General features: G+C 41.3%; 1 protein-coding gene across 7 annotated transcripts in view; it reads left to right on the top strand.

Moving 5' to 3' along the window:
• The first annotated feature begins 10,126 nt into the window (after positions 1-10,126).
• Positions 10,127-27,493, top strand: part of slc10a7 (solute carrier family 10 member 7) — a 320,006-nt gene continuing 302,639 nt past the window's right edge. For all 7 annotated transcript variants that reach the window (XM_041189742.1, XM_041189751.1, XM_041189770.1 and 4 more), the window contains exons 1-3: positions 10,127-10,505; positions 14,223-14,305; positions 26,745-26,881. In XM_041189742.1, coding sequence (XP_041045676.1) covers positions 10,406-10,505; positions 14,223-14,305; positions 26,745-26,881 — 320 coding nt within the window. In that variant the 5' untranslated portion in view covers positions 10,127-10,405. The remainder of the gene's footprint in view (positions 10,506-14,222; positions 14,306-26,744; positions 26,882-27,493) is intronic.

The raw sequence follows: 27,493 nt of genomic DNA, 5'->3' as shown, positions 1-27,493 counted from the left end.
AGTATTGGGGGTAATATATTAGCATGGATTAAGGATTGGTTAACACACAGAAGGCAGAGAGTTGGGATTAATGGGTCTTTTTCAGGTTGGAAAGATATAACTACTGGAGTGCCACAAAGATCAGTCCTGGGGCCTCAATTATTTACGATCTATATTAATGACTTGGAGGAGGGGACAGAGTGTAATAAATTTGCTGATGATACAAAAATAAATGGGAAGGCATGTTGTGATGAGGACATAAGGAATCTGCAAGGGGATGTAAACAGTTTGAGTGAGTGGGCAAAACGTTGGCAGGTGGAGTTTAATGTAAGAAAGTGTGAGGTCATGCACTTTGGTAGGAAAAATCAAAAGGCAGACTATTATTTAAATGGAGAAAGGCTGCAAAAAGTGCAGCACAAAGGGATCTGGGTATTTTTGTGAATGAAGCACAAAAAGTTAGCATGCAGGTGCAGCAAGTCATTAAGAAGGCAAATGGAATTTTGGCCTGTATTGCTAGGGGGTTGGAGTTTAAAAATAGGTAAGTCTTGTTACAACTGTACAGGGTGTTGGTGAGGCCGCACCTGGAGTACTGTGTACAGTTTTGGTCCCTGTATTTAAGAAAGGATATACTGGCATTGGAGGCAGTTCAAAAGAAATTCACTAGGTTGATTCTTGGGACTTATCAAGAACAGGTTAGGCCTTTATTCATTAGAGTTTGGAAGAATGAGGGGTGATCTTATTGAAACATACAAGATTCTGAGGGGGCTTGACAGGGTAGATGTTGAGAAGAGGTTTCCACCAGTGTGGGAATCTCGAACTAGGAGACATAGTTATAGATTAAGGGGACACTCATTTAAAACTGAAATGCGAAGGAATTTCTTATCTCAGAGGGTAGTGAATGTCTGGAATTCTCTACCTCAGAGATTTGTGGAGGCTAGATGACTGAAAGTATTTAAAGAGGAGGTAGATGGATTTTTGAAATATCAGGGAGCTGAGGGTTGAGAGGCTTTGGCACGAATGAGGAGTTGAGGCATGCATTGAATGGTGGGGCAGGCTTGAGGGGCTGAATGGCCTACGCCTGCTCCTATTTCTTATGTTCTTATGAGCTGTAGGAGATCCTCAAGCTTGCTCCCCCATTCAATTAGGTCATGGCTGATATGCATTTCAACTCCATTTTCCTGCCAGCAAAAAAATCTCAGTTTTGAAAGTTCAAATTGTTTTAGCATCCACAGCTTTTTGGGAGAGACTGTTTCAAATTTCTATGACTCATTGCTCCCTGATTTCACTACTGAATAGTCTGGCTCTAATTTTATTTCCTCTTGTTCTTGATACTTCCACCAGGGGTTACCATTTCTCCTTATCTACCCTAATGAATCCTTTAACATTTTAAACAGCTCAATCAGATTATCTCTCAAACTCCAAACTCAAGAGAATACAAGCCAAAGTTATGCAACCTGTCCTCATAATTCAACCCTCCTTCATTCTGCTAATTCTGCACCGGCCCACTACCTTGAGAGAAAGCAATGTTCTTGGATCATTCATCTACCAAATCCCAGTACTGGATAACACAACTGGATAACCAGCGATTTACATAAAAGCAGACTGTAGAGTTTATCCGACATAGGTAAATCTAATGCTACTGTTCACTAAGTCTGTTAAATCCAACAATAGATTCATCTTAATGACGCCAGCATTAGCACTTCTGAGACAACTGCTCTCCACTTGGTCTCTCCCCCTTTGCCAAATGAAAAAGCATTTAAGATTATGGTGAGAGCTGTGCATTAGGCCTCTGATAGCAACTGTGAAATAGTATATTGCATAAATGCAGAGATTAGACAAGCATGTAGCAAAAGGCTGCTGTTGGTAGGGGATTTTTTAGTTCCATACCAATTGGGATAAGCAGACTAGCCCATGTCAGAAAGATAGTGAATTTCTTGAGTATATTATTGCAGAAAAGTATCTTGAATGCATTCTAGAAAAAAACTTGCAGCAACCCATATCAGATTTGCTAAGATAAAAGCAAAAAACTGCAGATGTTGGAAATCCAAAACAAAAACAAAAATAAAAATACCTGGAAAAACTCAGCAGGTCTGACAGCATCTGCGGAGAGGAATACAGTTAACGTTGAGTCCGTATGAAGAGTCATATGGAGTCAACGTTAACTGTATTCCTCTCCGCAGATGCTGTCAGACCTGCTGAGTTTTTCCAGGTATTTTTATTTTTGTTTCAGATTTACTAATTTTCTTCACTGCAATATTACATCTTACCTCCAGCAAACTATCCACAGGTGTGGAGATAATTTACAGAACAGATGGGAAACTGTTTAACCTAAACCACCTTCAATCCAAAACCAAGATCACTCCAATCTTAGTCACTGAGCTTCAGTTTGCAAATGAATCTTGAGTGTGCGCTCACTCAGAAACTGAGCTCTGGGTCATTGTTAACTCCTTCTCCGAAGCATTTGAGAAAACAGGCCTTTCAAGAAACACCCAGAAAACTAAGCTCCCAGCATGACATATCACCCAGTCTATTAAGATCAAGGGTGAAATCCTGGAAAATACTTCCTTTCAACGAAGGCAGACATAGATGATGAAATTCATCACTGCCTCAAATGTGCCAGCTCAGCCTTTGGCTGACTGTGGAAGAATATTTGAGGACCAGGATCTCAAACCTGAGAGTAAGGTCATGGTTTACTGGGTAGAAGTGATCCTTGCACTCCTATATGCTTCAGAGACTTGGATAACCTACAGCAGGCACCTCAAAGTACTGGAGAAGTACCACCACAGTGCTTTCACCTCCAAATCCAGTGGTCCAGCAGCAGCAGCATCCTCTCCCAAGCCAACTTGAGGCAGTCATCACTCAAAACCAGCTCCATTTGGTGGGGTACGTTGTTTATAAGCTTGACACCAGATTTCCAAAGCAACTGGTCTACTTGGAACTCAGTCACTGCAGGAGACTCGTAGGAGTATGGTGGAAATATTTTAGGGATGCTCTCAAAGTATCCCTGAAAAGATAAAATATCCCCACTTATTCATGGGAGTTCCTGACTTGTGACTGACCAAAATGGGGATGGTTCATTTGGGAAGACACCAAAACACACTGAGACACTTCATCAGGAACACAGAAGTGAAGTCAAAGACTTGGAGAGAGTGCACAAACTGCCAAACAACTCATCAACCTGAACTTTCAAGCATCATCTATCCCACATGTAGCAGAGACTGCAGATCGCACATTGGACTTTTCCGCCATCTCAGAACCCATCAAACCGAAATGGTAGCAAGTCATCCTTGATCTGGAGGGACTGCCTAAGAAGTACTGAGTAATGAGCCTGATTTAGTTACGTTTATCTAATGACAATCATACGATTGAGTTCAACATAGTATTTGAAAAGCAATAAGGAGAAGCAGCAACTAAGATTCCAGCTTTAGGTAAGGTTGACTTCAATGTGATGAGACAGAGAATGTCCATAGTAAACTGGGAATATCTGTTAATGGTTAAATTGACAGAAGATCAGTGACAGGTGTTCAAAAACTAATTTAATATGATGCAGAACCAGTTTATACCTCTAAGAGGCAAGAGCTCTATTTGACAAAAAAAAAACAGCTGTGGACAACTAAAGAGATCAGAGACAACAAAAACTAAAAGAAAAAATGTACAAAAATACTAAAAACAGTACAGATCCTGCTAATTGCAAAGAATAATAAAACAGATAGCAAGAGCTACAAAATAGCATGGAAAGAAAATTGCAAGGGGTATCAAAATGACTAACACAGAAACTTTTGCAATATTAGGAAAATGGGAGTCAGGGAAACTGATAATGCGCAAGGCCCAGGTGGGGAGAGGTTAGAGAGAGTGCCAGGCCCCCGGGCGGAGCGCTCAGAGAGTGCCAGGCTCATGAGTGAGAGGCTCTCTAATGAAGCAAGTCCCCGGAGTGGAGAAGAAACTGCGAGAGGAGGGGTGCATTCTGAAGTGACGTCATAGGATAAGGAGTCACATAAGGAGAGTACGTGCGTAAGATTTTAATTTAATTTAAAGTAATCAACTTTAAACTAAGACTAGACTAATTCATTAGCATAAAACTGAAGCCAATTTGATAATTTGTCATATCATTACAATGTGTTCAATTAATTGATCAAAGCTGAGGAACACATTTAGTACCAAATAAGAGACTGTAACATGAAGGGATTCTGAGGTTTTCAGTAAATTAAAATGAGATATCTAGATAATAAGACTTAAGTAAAACATTTCAGTTAACCCTCTAGAAAATAAAGTGATGACAGCACAAGGAAGCAGCTGATTGGTGAGTAGCTGGCGAGATTTTATTTACTTAAGTTTTAAGTTTATTTCTGTTAAGTCAATTAATAGTCCAACAGAGTGAAGGAACTGCATCTTAGTCCTGCATAGTGCAAATTCTGCAACATGAGGGATCCCCAGGATCCTTCATGTGTTGCGGACAACCACAAGTGCAGGAAGTGTTGTCAGCTGCAGCTGCTCAAGTTCTGGATTTCAGAACTTGAGCGGCACATGGCATCCGCTGCGGTGTATCTGTGAGTTTGAGCATTTCACGGATAACACATTTCTGGATTTGGTCACCCTGTAGCTTAAGGTTATGCAGGCAAATAGAGAATGGGTGATCAATAAGCAGTCAAGAAGGACCAGGCAGGTTGTGCAGGACCCCCTAGTACATTTCACTCTCCAACTGGTATTGAGTTCCAAATACTGTTGAGACTGATGGTTCCTCTGGGGAGTCAGCCGGACTCAAGTCCACCACTTGCTGTGCAGGAAGATTGGGAAACAATGGTGATAGGAGATTTGATAGAGCATCAGACAGGTATTTCTGCAGCCACAGACTTGAATCCAGGATGGTATGTTGCCTCCCTGATGTCACCTTCAAGGGTATCATCAAGTGGCTGTGAAGCACTCTGAGGCTGGAGAATGAACAGCCAGTCGCCATGGTCCATGTCAGTACCAGCAATATTTGTAGAAAGAGGGATGAGATCCTCAGGCAGATTTTAGGAATCTAGGAAATAAACTAGCAAACAGGAACTCAAAGTTGACAGACATTCCTCTGAGGGGGAATGGTGCGACAAACAAAGCCAGAGCTCCCTGGATAATGAAAGAGAGAAAAGGATGCACATGACAGATATCAGGTTGATAATATAAGACAGAAAGAACCAGCCAGAATACAGGAAGTTCAGAGGGGAAGTGAGAAAAGAAGAAAGATCAGCAAAGGGAGAGTATGAGACAAAACTATCATAAGAAGGATTGCAAAAGTCTTCCACAGTCTTATAAATAGTAAAGGCAGGTGAAAGGAGGAGTGGGGCTAATTAAAGACCAAAAAAAAATTTTCATATGAAGGCAGAGGGCATGGCAAGGAACAGGAAGCTGCCAAAGTCATAGTGAAAACAGAGGTAGTTGAGGCAACGGATGGGCTAAAATTGATAAAGAGGTGTTATAAAGCCTGGATGAACTTAAACTTGATAAGTCACTAAGATTAGATCAAAAGCATCAGGGGACATAGAGAAGTAAGGGTGGAAGTTGCAGCGGCCATAATCTTCCAATCCTCCTTAGATGCAGGATTCGTGCCAGAGAATTGTAAATGTTACATCCTTGTTAAAAAAAGTGTGCAAGTATAAGCCCAGCAAATGGAGGTCAATCAGCTTAACCCCAGTGGTGGGTAAGCTTTTAGAAACGATAATCCGGGACAAAACGGACAGGCTAATGTGGATTAATTAAGGAAAGCCTGCATGGATTTGTTAAGGGCAACAAAATAAAAACAGAAATTGCTGGAAATACCCAGCAGGCCATGCGGCACCTGTAGAGAGAAATGGGTGAAAGTAGTAAAAGAAACCAAAACATCCATACCCTGGAAGATTACGATGAATTTGAGGACGCAATAGGCATAGGAACCATACAACTGCATGAATGGCTGGAAACATGTTATGGTCGCTATGGAGATCGATAGCTTTTAAAAAGAGACTTGAACTTCCGGTTACTAGCTGAAAGAATGACATGGTAAGATTTCAGGTTTTGAAACGTTTATTGTAACAAGGGACTAAAAAAAAAAAACCCTATTGAGTAAACACTTCTTTTTGTAGGCAACTTATACTTTAAGACTACAGAAAGAACATTCCCCCTTTATACTTATCATCGTACTCTCCATGGAATTACGGTCCTTGTAGCAAAAAGTCCACTGTTGCTCCCTGCTTTCAATGTTCCAGTATCCCTATTTTGCCAAGTAGAAACTTTGAATGAGTGTCTCCAGGCACATTCCTCAGTTTTCATAGAGTTCCTTAAATCCAGCACCAGCAGTAAAGCCTGTTCCGATGGAATACCTTCCCCCCAGCGATGCCATGACAAATATCCTGGAATCCTAAGATGGCTGCAGGATGTATCTCTTCAATAAAGACCGTTCCTCTCCTGCATCAGGCTGTGGTAGTTCACAAAGCCAATTAACCTTTTATCTCTGCTGACCACACAGAACTACAAGCTGTCTGTGATAATCATTGATTCATAAGGAAGACTGTAACCTGATCTCAAAATAGCTTTCTCTGCTTTCTATTCTCTTGCAACTTAGAAGTAAATAGACAGATTACAGCCCAACTGTTTATATCCAGTACCTTCAGCACCTTTCTGGGACTTTGGGAGAATCATAGTCTACTCATTGTTAACTCAGATGCTGCCATTGTTTCCAAGATTAAATAACTTGCTCTTTCTTGTCAGTAAAACAATCTAAGCCTTTCTTTGATTTTTAATAATCAAACCATCTAGGGTTATTGTCAGGTAGACTGCAGAACAGGCCACGTGACACCCTTCATTTTTCCTAAATTTAAAGCTACTGTCCCAAAATATAATAATCTTTTAAACCTCATAATTGTAACATGCGACAATTCCCAGAGAAAAGAAATTCATACAACCATTCAGGTCAGATAGAGGGTGAGAAATAAACCCACGACCATTAAACTGGAGCTTGATAGTCTTCCTGCTCAGACTATACCAGAAGATCTTTCCTGAAAACTTGAAAGAAAATGGGCATCCAAGGAAAGGCACACTGAAATCAAGCAATGTCATGCTAATGGCATAAAGAGGAATGGACATTTGACAGCTAGAAACAACTGAAATCAGAGGGTCACACAAAGGAAAAGGCATTAACTGAATGGTCTACGTCACTGAACCAGGTGGTCCTACTATCCTGGGGGTTAAGCGATTGCAAAGAGCTGCAGCTTATCTCAGTAAACAATGAGATAAAAGACCCAGGTGTAAAGATCTATCACTTAGTGAATGTAACAATGCTGAAACTGAGTCAAATTAGGGATGAGATGAGCAAAGATGAAGAGTTACAGGTGCTCTCTCAGCAAGTGATCCAGAATGGCTTGCTAAGATACAGCAAGCACAGGCAGCAATGCGGCAGTACTGGTCTATCAGAGATGACATCTCATTAGAAGGTGGTATTCTGCTTGTCGGATCCAAAATACTCATACCCAAAATGATGCAGGAATAACTTCTCTAAAGGATAAATGAATGCTGCGTGGGAATGGAGAAGCAATAGCTCAAAGCCAGATCAGCTGTGTACTGAATTGGCATCTACAAAGACATCAAAAGAATGATTTCTACATACAAGGTTTGCCAAGGTACAGAAATACACAGCAGAAAGAGATGATGGCTTCTGAAGTACATCCAGACTATGGCATACTCTGGGAGCCAATTTATTCATACCTAATCAAGAATGGTATCTCATAGTCATAGACTACTACTCAAAATTCCCTTTACCTCTGAAAGGTGAAAGATTTGAGAGCTACAACAATCATCTTAGCAGTACGAGTCATGTTCGCTGAGCAAGCGATTCCAGAAAGAATAATGTGACAATGGAACCCAATTCATTCCAGACAATTTAAGGAATTTGCTGAACAGTGTGGGTGCCTAAATAGCCAAGTGGTTATGGTACTGGATTTGTAACCCCAAGATCAAGAATTCAAATTTCACAATGGCAAACTATGAAACGATGTAACTTCATCTGAAACAGATGGAAACGGGTTTGTACTCGAAAGAGTTTCAACATCATCACATTATCCAAGGGGACATGGGTTTATAGAAAGACACATCCAGACAGTCAAGAGAACCTTCACAAAATGCCAAGAGACAAAGGTGGACTCAAACTTTGTATTATTGTCCCTCTGTTCTACATCTCTCAAGGCTGATGTGAAATTGCCTGCAAAGCTTTTGAATGGAAAAAAGTATGACAACTTTGCCAAGCAAGGTACTCTCTCCAAATGACAAGGAGAAAGTAAGTCTATAACTCACTGATGTACAGGTAGGAGGAGGTCAACACTTCAACAACATACCAAATTCTTTTGCACAAGCTGTGCATGTACAGGATCCAATCATGAAAACCTGGAACCCAGCAAAAGTTGAGACTGAAATTGGTAAGCAAATGAGATGGAACAAAATCCATATTCGGCCTACGCTTGAACTGGTGAAGCAGAAAAGATCAACAACATCACTAACTAACAAGACTTGAACAGCATCACGAACAAGTAGTGGATCAACACTGTCACCAGCAAGTGACACAACATTAATGACTTTAAGCACTACTCCTACAACACCAGGAGTAATGTGCAAAACATCACCTTTGCAGTATGTCAACTCATCACCAAGACCACAATGCCAAATCCACAAGATGAGGGAAAAACATCATATCACCTAAGTGGTACCGTGAATAATGTTTCTCTGAGGTAAGAAAACAAGCTATAAAAGACCATTGAAAGGTTTGGTTTATTTCTAAAAGTGGATTGTAAAGTTTCTTTAGAAAAAAATTTAATGGTAGGAACAGATTTATATTGATGAGGCTTTTTTTTAAAAGAAAGAGGGATGTTATATTATTTATAATGAACTAATTGTTATATGAATATATATCTCAGGGTGCCAGGTTCACTGTCACACTGTAGTCATGTGCTGAGTAACAATGAGATAAAAACAAAAAACTGCGGATGCTGGAAATACAAAACAAAAACAGAATTACCTGGAAAAACTCAGTAGGTCTGGCAGCATCGGCGGAGAAAAAGAGTTGACGTTTCGAGTCCTCATGTCCCTTCGACAAAACTAGGCGAATCCCAGGAATCTCCTCGAAACGTCAACTCTTTTCTTCTCCGCCGATGCTGCCAGACCTACTGAGTTTTTCCAGGTAATTCTGTTTTTGTTTTGCTGAGTAACAATGTCCATCAGCCACATGGAGAACAAGAAAAAAAACTGTGAAGCTCCAGCATTTTGAGCCTAAAGTGTGATTATTTCGAATTTATGGGAAACAAAAGACATAAAAACATCCAGGGTGACCAACTCTGGGGGAAAAAAAATAAGGGATAGCTCACCGAAGAAGTGAAGAGTGGGGGATGCTGACAAAATCGGAGGACTGGGCGGCGGGTGGGGAACGCGGTGCAAGGTTCTGGTCAGACCACGAGAAAGGCCCAAATCACTTTCCAACTCCATCCAGGGAAGCCACACCTTCGAAGCAGGACATCAGACAACATTTCAAGACGATCCCAGAAAATCTGGGATGTCAGTCACCCTGATAACATCCTACCATGGAAGCGATAACATGAATAATATTTTTAGGAAAAGAAAATAAGCTATAAAAGACTCTTAAGGTGTTCAAAATATAAAAACAAAAAAACTGCGGATGCTGGAAATCCAAAACAAAAACAGAATTACCTGGAAAAACTCAGCAGGTCTGGCAGCATCGGCGGAGAAGAAAAGAGTTGACGTTTCGAGTCCTCATGACCCTTCGACAGAGTTGATTGTTAATCTTTAGTTTAGAAAAAGCTTATTAATTGTAAGTTATATTTATATAGGAGCATTGAATATTTTTAAAGAGCGCTGATATATTATTTGTAAAAAAGGGTCTAATTATTATGAGAATGTACATCCCTGCGAACCCACTGCAGTCCGGTGCAGTAATAACGTATCATTCCACCAGCCACATGGAAAGATGCAACAAATACACCTAATGAAGCTGCAGCATTTTGAATCTAAAAAGTGTGATTCTTTTGAACTTCAGGGAACGACAAGACGTAAGAAGCTCGCACGCACTGCGGCCGTTGATTCGAACGCAAGGAGCGGCCCACACGTAAACAACAGCATTACCCAGCATTGGTGTGCGGTTATCAGAGAAACAAACCGCTCTCTGTAAAAATGTCGACCTTCCCTTCCTCTAGCTCCTCCTCTGTCCAACCCCTACTCCTCTCTGACGCTGCTGGCGGTCACACAGTGAAACCGGAATAGGATTGACGTGGAGCCGGAGTGGAGAGACTCCGGGAGTGGACACACGTGTCGGCACTGGGGAAACCGAACGGGCGGGAGAGGTGTGTGTGGGGGGGAGGGGAAGGCTGCTCGTCGTGTGGACGCCGCTCGCGGCCGCTCTACCTGAGAGGCCATGGGACTGCTCGAGCGCGTCCGGAAGCAGTGGTTCCTGGTGGCCATCGTGCTGGCCATCACCTTCGCTAAACTAAAGCCTTCAGTGGGAATGCATGGAGGTGAGTTTCAACACTCAATCAGAAGGAACCTGGCCGTCTCAGCATAACATAACCGGCACAGGACGGCGTGGATAAAACAGATTGAAGGAGCGATTTACTGTCATATGTACGTCTGGAGCTCTTCTGATACCTGGTTGGAGAAGAACCATTGCTTTTGATTTGCTTCCTTGTGCATTCTGTGCACAAGATACAAACCTGGCACATGACACGTTGCTAACTCACTTCCGTGTTTTGCTTACTGCAGTGGTTTATTAAAACATGAATCTGAGAAAAGATGCATCCACCTATAGTATTGTATGTTCAGCCAACATGGCGGTGATTAAATTTTTAATTGTGCTATAAGGATTGCTATGACTAACTTTCTATGTCCTGAGATAGATGTGGACTATGTTTAAAATCGTTGTCTTTTTGCGGTTTTGAGGTACTTCTTAAATGTACTAAACACTCTCCTTATTCTGCACAGTAACCCGTACTTAAGAAATTGTTATTGCATTGATTTACTAATTCAAGTGCAATACCAGAATCTGATAATTATAAAACTCATATTAGAATATTATCCATCTAATCGACAAATTATTTTATCCATCTGATACGTGTGGAGGATATAACTTTACCTCGCATATTTTTTTTGGAGTAAAATTATGACCAGAAGGGAACATAAGGTTGATCTTCCCAAGAGTTAGGCAGTCTTGCACCTCGATGTAATTTCAAACAAAATTGCTTTAAAATATTTCCTTTGTATGTTTAAGAGTGTTAACTTGGTAAAATTTGATTAAAACATTTGAAAATGTGTTTATCACAAAATATAAGCATTTAATCTGTTTCAGTCCACCGTATGAGTGATTTTAAATTACTGAAATGTATTTTTTAAAAAACAATTTCCTAGTTATATTGTGGTGTAGTAATTAGATTTGAATACATTAAAATAAAAATTTCATTTAAAAGTTTTTAAGAACATCAGAATAGAAGCAAGAGTAGAGCATTAAATTTCTCAAACCATTGATCTTGAACCTCAACTCCACTCTGTCCCTTGATTCCTTTAGAGTCCACATACGAACAAGGAGCAGGAGTAGGCCATTCAGCCCCTCCAGCCTACTCTGCCATTTAATAAGATCATGGCTGATCTGATAGTAACCTGAAATCTGCATCCCACCTACCCCCGATAACCTATCACCCCCTTGCTTACCAAGAACCTATTCAACTCACCTCTGCCTTAAAAATATTCAGACAGTCTGCTTCCACCACCTTTTCAACTCATCACCAAGACCACTGACTGCCAAATCCACAAGATGGAGGCACAACATCATACCATCTAAGGAATACCGTAAATAATGTTTCTCTGAGGAAAGAACTCATTCATTTGTAGATGTGGTTGTCACAGGCAAGGCCACCATTTATTGCTCATCCCTAATTGCCTTTGAGAAGGTAGTGGTGAGCCATCCTTTTGAACCAGTCATTCCAGGTTGTGTAGGAACACCCACAGTGTTGCTATGGAGGGAGTTCCAGGATTTTGACCCAGCAACTGTGAAGGAACACATACATATTTCCAAGTCAGGATGGTGTGCAACACTGAAGGGAACTTGCAGGTGGCAGTGTTCCCACATATCTGCTGCATTGTTCTTTTAGGAGATAGAGATTGCATGTTTGAAAGGTGCTGTCAAAGCAGCCTTGCTGCAGTGCATCTTGTAGATGGTGTACACTGTTGCCACTGTGTACTGGAGGTGGAGGGAGTGAATGTTTAAGATTGTGGTTGTGGTGCCAATCTCCTTGGTCTTGGATAGTGTTCAGCTTCTTGAATCAGCAGCATCTATCCAAGTAAGTGGAGAATATTTCATGACACTCTTGACTTGTGCCCTGTTGATGGTGGAGTTAATTAATACTCTGTCCAGTATTATGTCTACTGTTAGAAGACCTCTTATCCTGACTGTACTGATTATATTTCCAGGAATCAAGGTCTTCTGAGCCAAGGTCCTTCCTCACGACCGTCCTTATGTAATCTTTTATTATCAGGCTAACCACTCCCCCCCGCCCACCCTCCGTTCCTGTCCTTTGTTCTGGTCTTTGGAAATGTTAAGTACGCTGGAATATTTAGTTCTCTCCTGCCTTGGTCACTATGCAACCGTGCCTCTGTAATGGCTATTCAGACAAACCCATTTATCTCTATTTGTGCCATTAGTTTTATTTTATAAGAATACTTTGTGCATTCATATACAGTGCCTTTAATTTTAACTTTTACAGTTTTCCCCTGATCTTGACCTTATTCACCTTTGTCTTATTACTGTGAAACTGTCCCTTCCTGGTGCACTCTGTTTATCTTTACCCAAATCATGACATTGCTCTATGGCCTTGACTTTTCTCTTTAGATTTATAAATTTCTGCTCACCCGAACCCTTCCCCCACTCAATCCCAGTTTAGTTGAAAACCCAGTTTTTCAATTCATCAGGGCACTGATCTCAACCGGGTTTAAGTGGAGCCCAGCAAAACAGCTCCCTCTTTCTCCATTACTCGTGTCATGTCTCATGAATAGAAACCTCTGTCTCCCATGCATTCATGTCTCTTGATTAATCCTATGCTAGTTTGTTTGTGCCTCAATAATTAATCCAGAGATTAGTCTTTGTGGTTCTGCTAATCAATTTGGACTTTACTTCCTGAAACTCCCTCAGCAGAACCACATTCTTAGTTCTATCTACATCATTGATTCCTGGATGATGCATGAGAACTGGATGCTCCCCCTGTCACTCCAAATTCTTCTCAGACCTGTGGGAAGATGTCTTTAACCCTTTATTGGGTTTAAAGATTATTGAGTCACTCATTTATTTGCTGCTTTTGGAACCTTGTGTTCAAATAGGCCACTGCATTTATCTCTGTAACAGTGACTGAATTTCAATAAAAAGTGGTGGTCTTGACAACTGTAACAAATCCTATATGTAATATTGTTTGTTCACTTTTGAAAATGTGGTGGTCCAAGCTTTGTTTTTAAATTTTTTTTGAGAAAGTAGCAGGCCTCATGAAAATGCAACCATTTTAGTCGATGAGACAAGTAAATTTGTTGCTAGAAAATCTGATGAAGCATTTACAGAAATTCAGATCAATTAATGCACTTCTATTTTATTGCACATTTCAATTAATGCTTAAAAGTTTGATAAAATTAGTATTCAACTGAGACAAACTGGAGAGCAGATAACATATTGCTAAAGTTAATAAACTAACCTAACTGAAATTCGTATGCTTCTACATAACTCAAAGATTTCTGATGTTTTGGGATAGAAATAAACATTTTTATTAGAATCATTTCAATGTTTATTTTAACAATTCATACAGGGAAAAGATACTATGTATACATTCTTCCACCGCAGTATAATGTGAGAAAAAATATTGTCATAACCCTGATTTTTTTTTGAAAGGTTGCGAAATGTTTTGACTTAAATCTAAACCTGCCCATTGTTTACGTGCCCATTTAACACTTCAAATGTGGGTACTTTTACAATTAAACTTTTATTTTTGTAATTAATTTACTATTCTACATAATAAGCCAGCGGAATCACTTGCCATTTAGAAAATAGTTAATTCTTTTAACAGATTTTTTTAAGATTCATGTTTATCTACCTATGCCACTGCCTAATGCAAAACAAAATCTGTACAATGGCTATTTTGGGGAAAGTTGAAGAATGAGATGTTTTATAATTAAAATTATTTTGTGTTTTTTTTAATATATAGGACCATTGAGGCCAGAGATTACTATAACTTATGTTGCTGTTTCAACTATATTTTTAAACAGTGGACTCTCATTAAAGACTGAGGTAGGCTTTTTAAGATTCAAAACTAACACATCAAAACATAGGCTTGTAGAACATTGGCAAACAACCAAAACCTTGATGATGAGAAATTCTAACAATGTCTACTATTTTCAATGATTTGTATCTTGTATAAACCCTGAATTATGTTCATAGCTATTATATGCAGCAGTTAGTTGCATCCGCTTATTAGAATGTGGTGTCTGTGCAAAACTCTATCTAGTGTACTTGCTTGCATTTTAAGATACTAATTTAGGAAATGTTTTTGTCTTTTTCAAAGTAGGAAGCCTACATAATAAATACTAAAATCATTTTTTTGGGTGCAACACATTTCCAAAGATCTATTGCAGTACTTGTGAATTTGTCCACTTTGGCAGGAAGAATAGAAAAGCATATTATTTGAATGGAGAGAGATTGCAGAACTCTATGTTGCAGAAGGATCTGCGTGTCCTGTACATGAATCACAAAAAGTTAGTATGCAGGTGCAGCAAATGATTAGGAAGGCAAATGGAATGTTGGCTTTTTTTGCTAGGGGAACCATGTATAAAAGTAGGAAATGTACAGGGTCTTAATTAGACTACATCCTGTTAGTACTATATACTGTTTTGGTCTCCTTACTTAAGAATGGATATAATTGCTTTAGAAGGTTCACCTGACTGATTCCTGGGATGAAGGGCTTATCTTAAAAGGAAAGGTTGAGCAGATTGGCCCTATACCCATTGGGTTTAGAAGAATGAGAGGTGATCTTGTTAAAACATGTAAGATGCTCAGGGGACTTGACAGGGCGGATGCTGAAAAGACGTTTCCTCTTGTGGTAGAGTCTAGAAAAAGGGGACACAATTCAAAAATTGGGAGTCTCCCATTTAAGATGGTGATGCAAAGAAAGTTTTTTCTCTGAGAGTTGTTAGTCTGTGGAAATTTTCCACAGAGAGCAGTGGGGGCTGTGTCATTGAATATATCCAAGGCTGAGTTAGATAAATTTTGTTTGATAAGGGAATCAAATGTTATGGGGGGATAGAAAAGAGGAGTTGAGGCTACAATCAGATCAGCCATGATCTTATCAAATAACAGCAGGCTCAAGGGGCTGCATGGCTACCTCCTGCTCCTAAGTCTTATGTTCTTGTATTGCAGTACTGTAATTACCTTCTCAAATTTCTTTTCTTTTTGAGGATGGTTATTGAGGTTTCTTCAAGATGTTTGCCTTGGCTAAATGATAGCACACTTGACTCTCAGTTAGAAGGTCATGGACACAAGCCCCATACCAGAAACTTCAGCAGATAATCTAGGCTGACAATTCAGTGTAATACTGAAATAATGGCGTACTATTAGAGGTGCTCTCTTTTTAATGACATGTTGAACTGAGGCCACATTTGCACTCTTGAGTAGATATAAAAGACCTTGTGCAACAATTTGAAGAAGAATAAGGGTGTGGCAACATTTATCTCTCAACCAACACCACTAAATTAGATCATATAGGAAATGTTGTTTGTGGGTCCTTGCTGTGTGCAACTTAGCTTCAAAGTTTGTATTACAACTGTGAGTACACTTTCAAAAATACTTCATTGATTGTGAAGTCCACAAGTGTGTGAATGGAATTGGCCACTACTTCCATGCTGGAAATGATGGGCTCCAAGCTCTGGGCAAAGAGACCTGTGCCAAGTTGATGCTGGATTCCTCCATGTTCTTTGACATTGACCTTAAGTTTTCTGACAGGCCTCCAAATACACTGAGCATTTCCTTTTGCATACCAATCAATACTCTGCTCTAAGTTGCCCCATCAAAACGCTCATCTGAATCCTCTGCAGCAGAATCTGTGTGTGGCCTCACCCCCTGGCAAACTGGCATCTGTGCTGCCTTGCCCCTTGCCCTGGTTGCAGCCTACTAATGGCCAGTGTTTCATCACGCACAGATTCACCACTAACCTGTTCTCTAAGATACGCACACCATCAGCATCTGAACTGGTGGCTGAGTGTGTGAAATCAAGTGACGATATGTCTTCTCATCCCTCTCTTGATGTTCCTCCAACACCTGGCCAAGTTACACTTCTTGAATATGTCAAGGGAAAAGGAAGGACATGATGGTAAGATTGCTAACACTATCTGCAGTTTGTAAATCTGAAGAGAGTGTGGGATGTGAGAAGGGAGGGGTGGGGGGGGGGGGGGGTGCCTTAACTTCCAAGCTCCAGGGAAGTGTATCTGGGCACCCACACCACCACCCGGCCCTGCAAGTTCCCAGATACGGTTTGCTTGGCAATTGCGTGGGAAGTGCAAACTTCCAAATGGAAATTGCCCTGCACTGGGAACCATCCGAAAATAAAATTTAAATAGCAAGCTTTGGATGGTTCTAACTGTCTTACATCAATAGTTACCCAGAAAAAGTTAGAAGAATTAGAATCACTTCTAGCTTCTGGCTAACTTGTACAGACACACACCAAGCCCCACTGAACCCCCAGGGGTCTCCCCCACCCCCACCCCGACTCCAGGCCTGGGCTGTGTCCCATCCCCGAGTGGCAGACTGCGGACTTCTCCTTCCTCTGACCATCTGCCCCTTCCCACCCCCACTGACTGTCTTCCCCCATCTCCTTACTGCTTGGACCCCTTCCCCCTAAAAAATTCTAACCATCAAACTGCTTACCTGACAAACCTATCTTCTCCCTGGCTGGACCTTTAAACCTACTTGATTTATGGCAGCTGGTGCTATGAAAAAAGAGATGAGGCCTCCTTGTGCTTGACTGAAGGCCTCAGGAGCATGTTGTCCTGCACATTTCTTGCCCGGCTTGAGTCAGAAGGTCAGGCGAGACAGGATCAAAAAGATTACAAAGTAAAAATGTAGAAGTGGAATGGTAACCTGACTCTCATTGCCGCTTCACAGAAGTTCAGGCCCGGGATTAGGTATGATAATACAGTCACCTTTGGTTTCAACCTCGCTGCTGGTCACAACCACAGTAATGGCTGTCCCAATAATGGCCAGCATTATCTCCTCCATGCGGGTTAGCATGCCAGTTCACCTCCAGTTGCCTCTTACTGCCACCTCCTTGCATCACCTTGTCCTGCAAAAGGGACAAATGTGTCAGCGAGACTCATGCAATTTGTTTGGCTGTTGTGTTTGAATAGCTGGCAGCGTGTGCAAGTCTGTGAGATGTGGTTGTGAAGCTTGCAACAATGCTAACTGTGAAGGTGAGATGAAGCATAGGAATGTTAGGTACGAGCCCTGATGAATATTGTTGGGAGGTAAATGTTGGGGTTGTGCTGATTTGCACAGTCACTGAGGCTACCGTTGCATTTGACAAGGTATGGCATTTGAAGATGCATTTACCAACCTTGACCGCTCCTATGAGGTCATTGAACTTGTTGAAGCTGTACATGTATGTCCTTAGGGCTCAACAGCTGACATTGACCTGTTTGCTCCTACTGCTTTTTTTTGTTTGTATATCTGGAGGGCCTCCTTCCTCACCCACCCCAACCTCCCTGCCGATGCAGGGCATCGTTCTCTCCTCCTTTCCACCTCCTCCTCCAAGCCTACTCGTGGAGCATTTGAAAACCTTTGAGTCTGCTTTCTTCCCTGTTGTACTCTCTTTTCCCAGGGTCATATTGTCTTCAACTACGGCTCCCAGCACTTGCACCAGCCAGAATGGACCTCCCCTTTAGGAGGTGCATTTAGGTTAGGCAGTGCAGGCTAGCTTGAACTGGTGCTAGCCACTCAAGACATTGGTCCTTTGCTGGTGCACCTGATTTTTTGGGAGGCCTATTTATTGAGCCCTTGCTGACTCCAATTCTTTATGGATAGCTTTCAAACATGCACTGTTTAATTTCTTATTTTATTTAGCACTTTGCCTTTTTAGAAATTTAAAGCCAACTTGGATTTGATCAGTTACTCCTCTTTAAATACCCTCGAAAGCAGTTAGAGATATACAAAAGCAAAATACTGTAGATGCTGGAAATCTGAAATTAAAATAGAAAATGCTGGAAATAGTCAGCAGGTCAGGGAGCATCTGTGGAGAGAGAAACAGTTAACGTTTCAGGTGAGTGACCTCTCATCAGAAATGTTTTGGCATCCTTTCTGAAGAAAGGTTATTGATCAGAAAGATTAATTGTTTCACTGCTAGCATAGATGCTACCTGATTCGCTGAGTATTTCTAGCATTTTCTGTTTAGATTTTATATATTACTTCATGCATTTGAATAAGTGTGGACAACATTCAAATATGATTCTTTTACTTATAAATATGCAAAACTTAAAACAATCAAAGCGCTTTTTTCAGAGTATCTTTGTTTCTCTCTCAAATTTTACGAACATACATATGAACGTACAAATTAGGCACTAGTGTCAAAATTGGAAGAAATGTCTCACAGACTAGTTAAGCAGCAAAGTCATCCTCACAGAATCATACCTTGCAGATAATGTCCCAGACTCCACCGTCACCATCCCTGGGTATGGCCTGCCCGACTGGCAGGACAGACCAAGTAGATGTGGTGGCACGGTGATGTACATTCGGGAAGGAGTTGCCCTGGGAGTCCTCAACATCGACGCTGGGCCCCATGAATTCTCATGGCATCAGGTCAAACATGGGCTAGGAAACCTCCTGCTGATTACCATGTACTGTCACCCGTCAGCTGTTGAATCAGTGCTCCTCCATGTTGAACACCACTTGAAGGAAGCACTGAGAGTGGCAAGGGCACAGAATATACTCTGGGTGGGGGACTTCAATGTCCATCATCAAGAGTGGCTTGACAGCACCAATACTGACTGAGCTAGACTGGGTCTGTGGCAGGTGGTGAGGGAACCAACAAGAGGGAAAACCATACGTGACCTCATCCTCATCAACCTGACTGCCGCAGATGCATCTGTTCATGACAGTTTCGTTAGGAATGACCATTGCACAGTTGTTATGGAGACGAAATCTCACCTTAACATTGAGGATACCCCCTATCGTGTTGTGTGACATTACCACCATGCTAAATGGGATAGATTTCAAACAGATCTAGCAGCTCAAAACTGGGCATCCTTGAGGCGCTGTGGGCCATCAGCAGCAGTAGAATTGTACACGAACACAATCTGCAATCTCGTGGCCCGGCATATCTCTCACTCTACCATTACCATCAAGCCAGAGGATCAACCCTGGCTCAATGAAGAGTGCAGGAGGAAGAGAATTCCACAGACTAACGATCTTCTGAGAGAAAAAAAATTCTCCTCATTTCTATCTTAAATGTGAGACCCCTTATTTTTAAACTGTGTCCCCTGGTTTTAGACTCTCCCACAAGGGAAAACATCCATTCATCATCCACCCTGTCAAGTCCCCTTAGGATCTTATGTTTAAAGATCAGTTTTCATTCACTAATGTCCTTTAGGGAAGGAAATCTGCTATCCTTACCTGGTCTTACCTACATGTGAGTCCAGACGTGGTTGACTCTTAATGCTTTCCGAAATGGCCTAGCAAGCCACTCAGATGCATCAAACCGCTACAAAGCCCCAGAAAAGGAATGAAATCGGATGGACCACCCGGCATCAACCTAGGCACCGGAAATGACAACGGCAAACTCAGCCCTGTCGCCAGGAGCATCAGTAGGCATACCTAAAAAAATGAGGTGTCAACTTGGTGAAGCTACAACATAGGTCTAGTGTGCCAGACAGCATAAGCAACAAGTGATAGACAGAGCTAAGCGATCCCACAACCAACGGATCAGCTCTAAGCTCTGCAGACCTGCCACATCCAGCCGTGAGTGGTGATGGACAATTAAACAACTCACTGGAGGAGGAGGCTCCACAAATACCCCCACTTTCAATGATGGGGGGAGCCCAGCACATCAGTGCAAAAGCTAAGGCTGAAGCATTTGCAACAATCTCCAGCCAGAAGTGCTGAGTAGATGATTCATCTCGGCCTCCTCCGGAGGCCCCCAACATCACAGATGTCAGCCTTCAGCCAATTCAATTCACTTCACTTCACGTGATATCAAGAAACAACTGAAGACACTGGATACTGCAAAGACTATGGGCCCTGACAATATCCTGGCAATAGTACTGAAGACTTGTGTTCCAGAACTTGCCGTGCTCCTAGCCAAGCTGTTCCAGTACAGCTACAACACTGGTATCTACCTGGCAATGTGGAAAATTGACCAGATATGTCCTGTACACAATAAACAGGACAAATCCAACCCAGCTAATTGCCGCCTCATTAGTTTACTCTCGATTAAAGTAATGGAAGGGGTCATCAACAGTGCTATCAAGCGGCACTTGCTTAGCAATAACTTGCTCACTTAAGCCCAGTTTGGGTTCCGCCAGGGCCACTCAGCTCCTGACCTCATTACACCCTTGATTCAAACATAGACAAAAGGGCTGACCTCCCTGAGGTGAGAGTGACGGCCCTTGACATCAAGGCTGCATTTGACTGAGTGTGGCATCAAGGAGCCCTTGCAAAACTGGAGTCAGTGGGAATCGAGGGAAAAATCTTTGCTAGTTGGAGTCATGCTTTGCACAAAGGAAGATGGTTGTGGTTGTTGGAGGTCAGTTATCTCAGCTCCAAGATATCACTGCAGGAGTTCCTCAGGCTAGTGTCCTCGGTCCAACTGTCTTCAGCTGCTTGATCAATGACCTTGCTTCCATCATAAGGCCAGAAGTGGGGATGTTCGCTGATGATTGCACAATGTTTAGCACCATTGGCGACTCCTCAGATACTGAAGCAGTCTATGTCCAAATGCAGCAAGACTGGATAATATCCAGGCTTGGGCTGACAAGTGGCAAGTAACATTTGCACAACTGAAGTGCCAGGTAATGGCCATCTCCAACAAGTGAGAATCTAACCATCACCCTTTGAAGTTCAATGGCATTACCATCACTGAATTCCTTGCTGTACCTGCATACTGTAGCGGTTCCCCTTTTCCCTCAGATACCCTCCCCACACAAGTTTGTGACACCGGATTCACAAGTGTATGGCTGAAACAGAATGACCAGCGAGACAAGTTTCTTCTGATAATTCACAATTGCTTTATTGATTCACCCACACCCTCACAGTACAAAACCCCAAAATTTAAAGCAACCCATTCCCAGTACCCAACACAAAGTCACCACGACTCATGCTTAAACTTACAAAAATGCTAACTCCACACACAGCCCCTGCGACTCATTTTAAGTTAACTAAAACATCGGCAAAGCACCACGTCTTGACCTGAAACCTTAAGAAAAAAACCCCTCAGACCAACATCACCAAGATATGGGTGAAACAAGTTACAAGGTTCCAGCAAGAAACACCAGGTTTTCACCCCAAACCCTTCACAAAACCCTCAGATCAATATCACTATGATTTGTCTGAAACTTTCAATCCCCAATAAGGCTGACCTGTCCGGTGTTGACTGTAGTCCTGAGTCAAGGTGACCAAACTTGACCCTTCTTGCAGCCCAAAACCTTCAGGCCAATATCACCACAATATGGCTGAAAACACTTACAATCCCCAAAATGGCTGGTCTGTCCAGTCTTGAATATAGGCCTGAATCAAAGTGATTGTCCCTAACCCTCCCTCCAACAGATCTGCTCTTTTATAGTAATTTAACTCGGATATGTCAAAATATATTTCCTGATCCACTGTTGATTTAGTTGATTCCACGCAAAGTCCAGACAAATGCCAGCAGCTCCTGCTGGTTTAAACAAAATGGAGTTTACCATGGAACATGTATCCAGACGAATGTTATCGTTCTCATTGTATGAGCAATTCTCCTGTTGCTTTTGATGGCACAGTAACAGCACCTGGCTCCAAAGTTAATGTGGGTTTGAATGACCCTATTCCAGTCCTGTTGTCTGTGGTGTAGACCTTAGTTGCATAATTCCTTGCATGTATTGTATTGATGATATGCTCTTTGTGCCATTGTATTTGGCAATCAGACTTCTTGATTGCATTAGTAAATGGCAGGTAATGGCATTTCCTTTCCTACTTACCATTGTTCCCTGATAGCATGTCCGAGCCCTTCTAATGAGTCATTGTTTTTTCACTAAATGTCCGAATTAACCCCTTGCTGCCCAGCCCTGCACTGCTGATTGCAGCTTATCTTCTTGTAATTTATAGTTCCAGTCATGAGGTCAAACCACATCTGTGGGTTTTCAAATTAGGTTCCATAAATTTCCCAGTTGGAGGGGATTCCAATCTTACAATCCTAACTTCTTGTAATTCATGAACCAGGACACCCGGATCCTTCTGCACCACAGAGTTCTGCAATCTCACTCCATTTAAATGATATGCTGCCTTTCTGTTCTTCCTACCAAAGTGGACAAGTTCACATTTTCCATTTTTATACTCCATCTGCCAAGTTTTTGCCCACTCACTTAACCTATCTATATCCTTTTGCAGACTCCTTATGTCCTCTTCACAACTTACTCTCCTACCTATCTTTGTGTCATCAACAAATTTAGCAACTGTACATTTGGTCCCTTCACCTAAGTCATTGTTATAAATTGTAAATAGTTGAGACCCCAGCACTGATCTCTGTGGCATTCCATTAGTTACATCTTGCCAACTCTCAAATTACCCATTTATCCCTACTCTCTGCTTCCTGTTAACTAATCAACCCTCTACCCATGCTAATGTGTTACCCCCTATACCATAAGCTCTTGTTTCGTGTAAGAACCTTTAAGTTGGCACCTTATCAAATGCCTTTTGGGAACATGCATAGGTTCCATTTTATCCAAGTTACTTGTTACTTCCTCAATGAACTTTAATAAATTAGTCAAACATGATTTCCCTTTCAGAAAACCATGTTGACTCTGCCTGATTGCATTAAGATTTTCCAAGGAATCTGCTATAACCTCCATAATAATGGATTCAATAGATTCTATTCTGTAGGAAATCGGTGAAATTTGCAACATTGATATTGAGTTAAGCTTGGAACAATATCCTGATTGTAGCTAGCAGTTTATTTTTAACTCTTTATATCCAGTAACGTCTACTGACTTAACCTATCTATATCCTTTTGCAGACTCCATATGTTCTCTTCACAACTTACTCTCCTACCTATCTTTATATCATCAGCAAATTTAGCAAGATGTAACTGGTGAACTATAGGCACCTCCAAGACAAAGCAAAGGCAAATACTTAATTTTTGGAACTTGAGATTACCTTTACGTTCTATTACACAATGGTGATGAGCATTCCTGTTTGATATTTTGATATCTGCTTTGAAAGAGTACAGATATATCTCTATGTAATCAGCATTTTTGCATCCTGTGCACATATTCATGTATATGTTGCTAGGGCAAAAAATTGATGATCACCTCACTAACCACTGTCTGTTAAGTTAGATTTGTTGATTTGCATTTCATTAATGGGATATTTGAGTCAATCAAAAATCAGTCAGCAGATAATGTAGGAAATATGAAGAATCAAGAACCCAATGAAGTGAATTGAACCAAACACCACAAAACCGACCAATCAAACGATTTGGACAATTTTTTTTCAAGCCCTTGGAACGGTTATGAGGTTCCCTCACATGACTGGATACAAATGTATGATCATGAAAGCCATACAGTAATTCCGGAGTCAAAAAACGTTAAATCTGCATGTCATTCTTGTAAGATATACTTCAAATAAATTGCTTTCACAAAGCACATTCACCTCAGAATTTTGAATTATGCTCTGTTTTCAGAACTTTGATTATTCAACTGGGCTTGGAAATTAATCAAGAGAAGGAACTTGCATTTATATAGTGCCTTGCATACCCTCAAAACCTCCCGAATACTCATAACTAGCAGTTTACTTTGAAGTGTGATCACTGTTAATTGGAAAATGTCAGATTAGAGAAAATGGTTTGCAGAAAGGATCACTGCCTAACTCAATTTGATTATTTTCAGTAACTGCAAATTTTGGGATGAAATAATGTATTATGAAACTGACAACATCAGTCACTAAAGATTGGAATAAACAAATGGTTACATTTTAAGTGGTTTATAACCTCCTTATCCTAGATTAATTTGACTCATATCTTAGATTCCTCTTAGATCCCTCTTTAGGGGACGAACCCCCTAAACTCGTACCTTATGGGAGCGTCTATCCTTTCCTCAAATCTTGGGTAGGCTCTTGGTAAATTGCCTGGGAAAATGAATGTGTCTGATAATTATATTTACCTACTAGGCCAATCTTGGATTTCCATTAGATTTCACTCTGTCTTTTGAAAGCAATGGATTGTAACGTGAGATGGAGTTTTAAACTCATAATTTATTTTACAAAAAATGTATTACGTAACCAATCATGATATAGTCACACATATTTCTCTGACTCTATTTTAACCTGGGACTGAGTGGGAAACTCCCATGGCTTTCCCACCAGTTGAAAGCAAGTTGGCCTCTCTTGAGAAGGATGAACGGGCCCAACAGGTAAACCTGATTCCACATAAAATATTGTGGCCTCGTTCATCTACCTTGAGCCTCCCCCTGCAAAATCTGTCACAAACCCCTCACATTTCATTACTGTTGACGGGAGCTTGCTGTGTGCTTTATGGCATTCATGTGACACTTAACGAGTGACTTCATTCAGTGGAAAACATATTTAGCACTTGGCAATGTTTTTCAGATTGTGATAAGGTGCAATGAAAATGATGGTTGGTTCTTTCTAATTGTTATAGTAATAAAGCACCGTTTTTACTATTAAATTTAAAATGAGGAAAAAACTGATACTTATTTAACACAGATCAGTGTACATCACACCATTCTTGTTCATGTTTCCATAGTGATATAGCTCATTACTTTTCCTCCCCCTTTTAAAGTGTAATGAAAGAAAGAACTTGTATTTATATAACGCCTTTAACATCCTGAGGATATCCAAAGTCCTTCAAAAAAATTAAGTACTTTTGAAATGTAGTTACTTTTCTAATATAGGGAAGTGCAGCAACGAATCTGTGCACAGCGAGGTCTAACAAAGAGCAATGAGATGAGAAACTATTTTAATATTTATCCTTAAATCAAAATTACTAATCTGGATACTGAAAAAACTCCCCTTTTCCTCTTCAAACTGCCACGGGATCTTTTATTTTCATCTGAAAGGGAAATGGGGCCTCCTTTTAATGTCTCATTTGAAAACCAGCACTTTGGAGGATCAGCCCCATTAGTTAACTTATGCCCTAGGCTGCTTCATGAATGACCTCCCTCACCATAAGATTAGATGTGGGAATGTGCGCTGATGATTGCACCATGTTCAGCTCCATTTGCAATTGCTCAGATAATGAATCTCTGTGCCCGTATGCAGCAAGACTTGGACAACATTCAGGCTTGAGCTGATAAATGACAAGTAACATTTATGCTACACAAGTGCAAGGCAATGATCATCTCCAACAAGACAGATTCAAACCATCCTCCCCATGACATTCAAAAGGCATTGTCATTGCTGACTCCCCAACCATCATTATCCTGGGGATTGCCATTACCCAGCTTAGCTGGATCAGCCAAGAACAGGTCCGAACCTGGGAATTCTGTGGAGCGTAACTCATCTCCTGGGTCCCCAAAGCCTGTTTACAATTCTACAAGGCACATGACAGGAGTGTGAATACTCCCCATTTCCATGGATGCCCATAGCTCCAACAATATTCAAGGAGCTTGCTTGAACTGCACCCCATCCACCACTTTAAACATTCACTCCCACCACCACCAGCTCACAGTGGCAGCAGTGTGTACCATCGCCAAGATGAACAGCAGCAGCTTGTCAAGACACCTTCGACAGCACCATCCAAACCTGTGACCTGTACCACCTAGCAGAACAAGGGCAGCAGGTGCATTGGAAAACCACCCGCTATAAGTCCCCCCCACGCCACCACCACCAGCACCCCCCAACGCCGCCCCCCCACCCGCCCCACCCCCACCCGCCCAAGTCACATGCCATCCTGACTTGTAAATTCACAGCTTCACTTTCACTAAGTCAGAATCTTAGAACTTCCTCCCTATACAGCACTTTGGTCTACTTACACCACAAGGATTGCAATGATTCAAGAAAGCAGCTCACTACCACCTTCTCAAGGGCAGTTAGGGATTGGCAATCAATGTTAGCTTTGCCGCAATGCCCACAGCCGCCCATGAATAAATTAAAAAAATGTGTTTTAGTTTCTGATGTGCCTTAAACCCATAGCCTTTGACTCAAGAGGTGAGAGTGCTACTGATAAGCCAAGGCTGAGTTATCGTTTGTGCTATTACATTTTTCTGGATATAAATTGGTTAGAAATGTGAAGAAATCCAATGTTGCACTGTTAAATGACCAACAGAGCAGTATTATGCTGTTTTATATTTAATAGAATAGGTTGGGAAGATGGGTATTCTCCGCAGAACAGGTCTAGAAAATCATTAGAAGGTTTTCTTTGGTATTTAGTTTGAGTTATAGTTTTGAAAATGTAAATATTAAAATATCTGATTGTAGTTTTATTCCAGCCTTTGTGTGAACTTATTTTGAAATTGAACCCACGTTTTTCTCCCTTATGTTTCAGGAGCTGACTAGTGCTTTGATGCATGTGAAACTTCACATGTTTGTACAGATCTTTACCCTTGGATTTTTCCCAACTGCTATTTGGTTTTTTCTTAAATTATTAGCTCTAACATCTATAAACCCATGGCTTTTAAAAGGGTAAGTTTTTTTTCCTCAATTCTGTGTTCAAGCATTTGAGAAACTAAAATGCAGTAAAATGTCAGCAACTTTGTTTTATTGGTGATGTAGGATTTTCTAACCCAAAAAATTGTGCCAGAAAATCCAGCAATTGCTGCTTGTAAAAGTTTTTGTGTACATGGTTAGTTGGTTACAGTGAAGGTTCATTCAATATTTCCTTCATGACCCTATCCCCCAAAAAAAGACTTGGAATGGCAGTGAGAGCCGGATTGCTACTCTGCTTCTAGTTTCTTACCTTAAATATTTTTCGATCCTATCTCGCCCAATGTTCTGACTCAGGTTGGGCGAGATCCAGACAGTGCAGCATGTTCCTGGGGCCAAGCATCGCGTGCAGCTCAGTCGGATGCAAAGAGTCCACACTCCCTTTTTTGCAGCATTTGTTGCCGTAAACCAGGTAAGTTTAAAGGTCTAGCAAGGTTTAAAGGCTCTTGATGGACCAGGGAGAAGGCAAGTGGGTAGGATTTGGTGGATGGTGGGGGGGGGGGAGGGTTATCCTCCGGGAGAGGTGGGGTTGGCTGAGTAGTTGGGTTGTGCCTTGGGAGTGGGTTGGGGAGAGAGGTGAGGTCGGGTGTC

The sequence above is a fragment of the Carcharodon carcharias genome, chromosome 1 (assembly GCF_017639515.1).
Source record: "Carcharodon carcharias isolate sCarCar2 chromosome 1, sCarCar2.pri, whole genome shotgun sequence".
In the NCBI taxonomy this organism is placed as follows: Eukaryota; Metazoa; Chordata; class Chondrichthyes; order Lamniformes; family Lamnidae; genus Carcharodon; species Carcharodon carcharias.
Note: the sequence above shows the minus strand (reverse complement) of the source record. Positions and strands in the feature narration are given on the sequence as shown.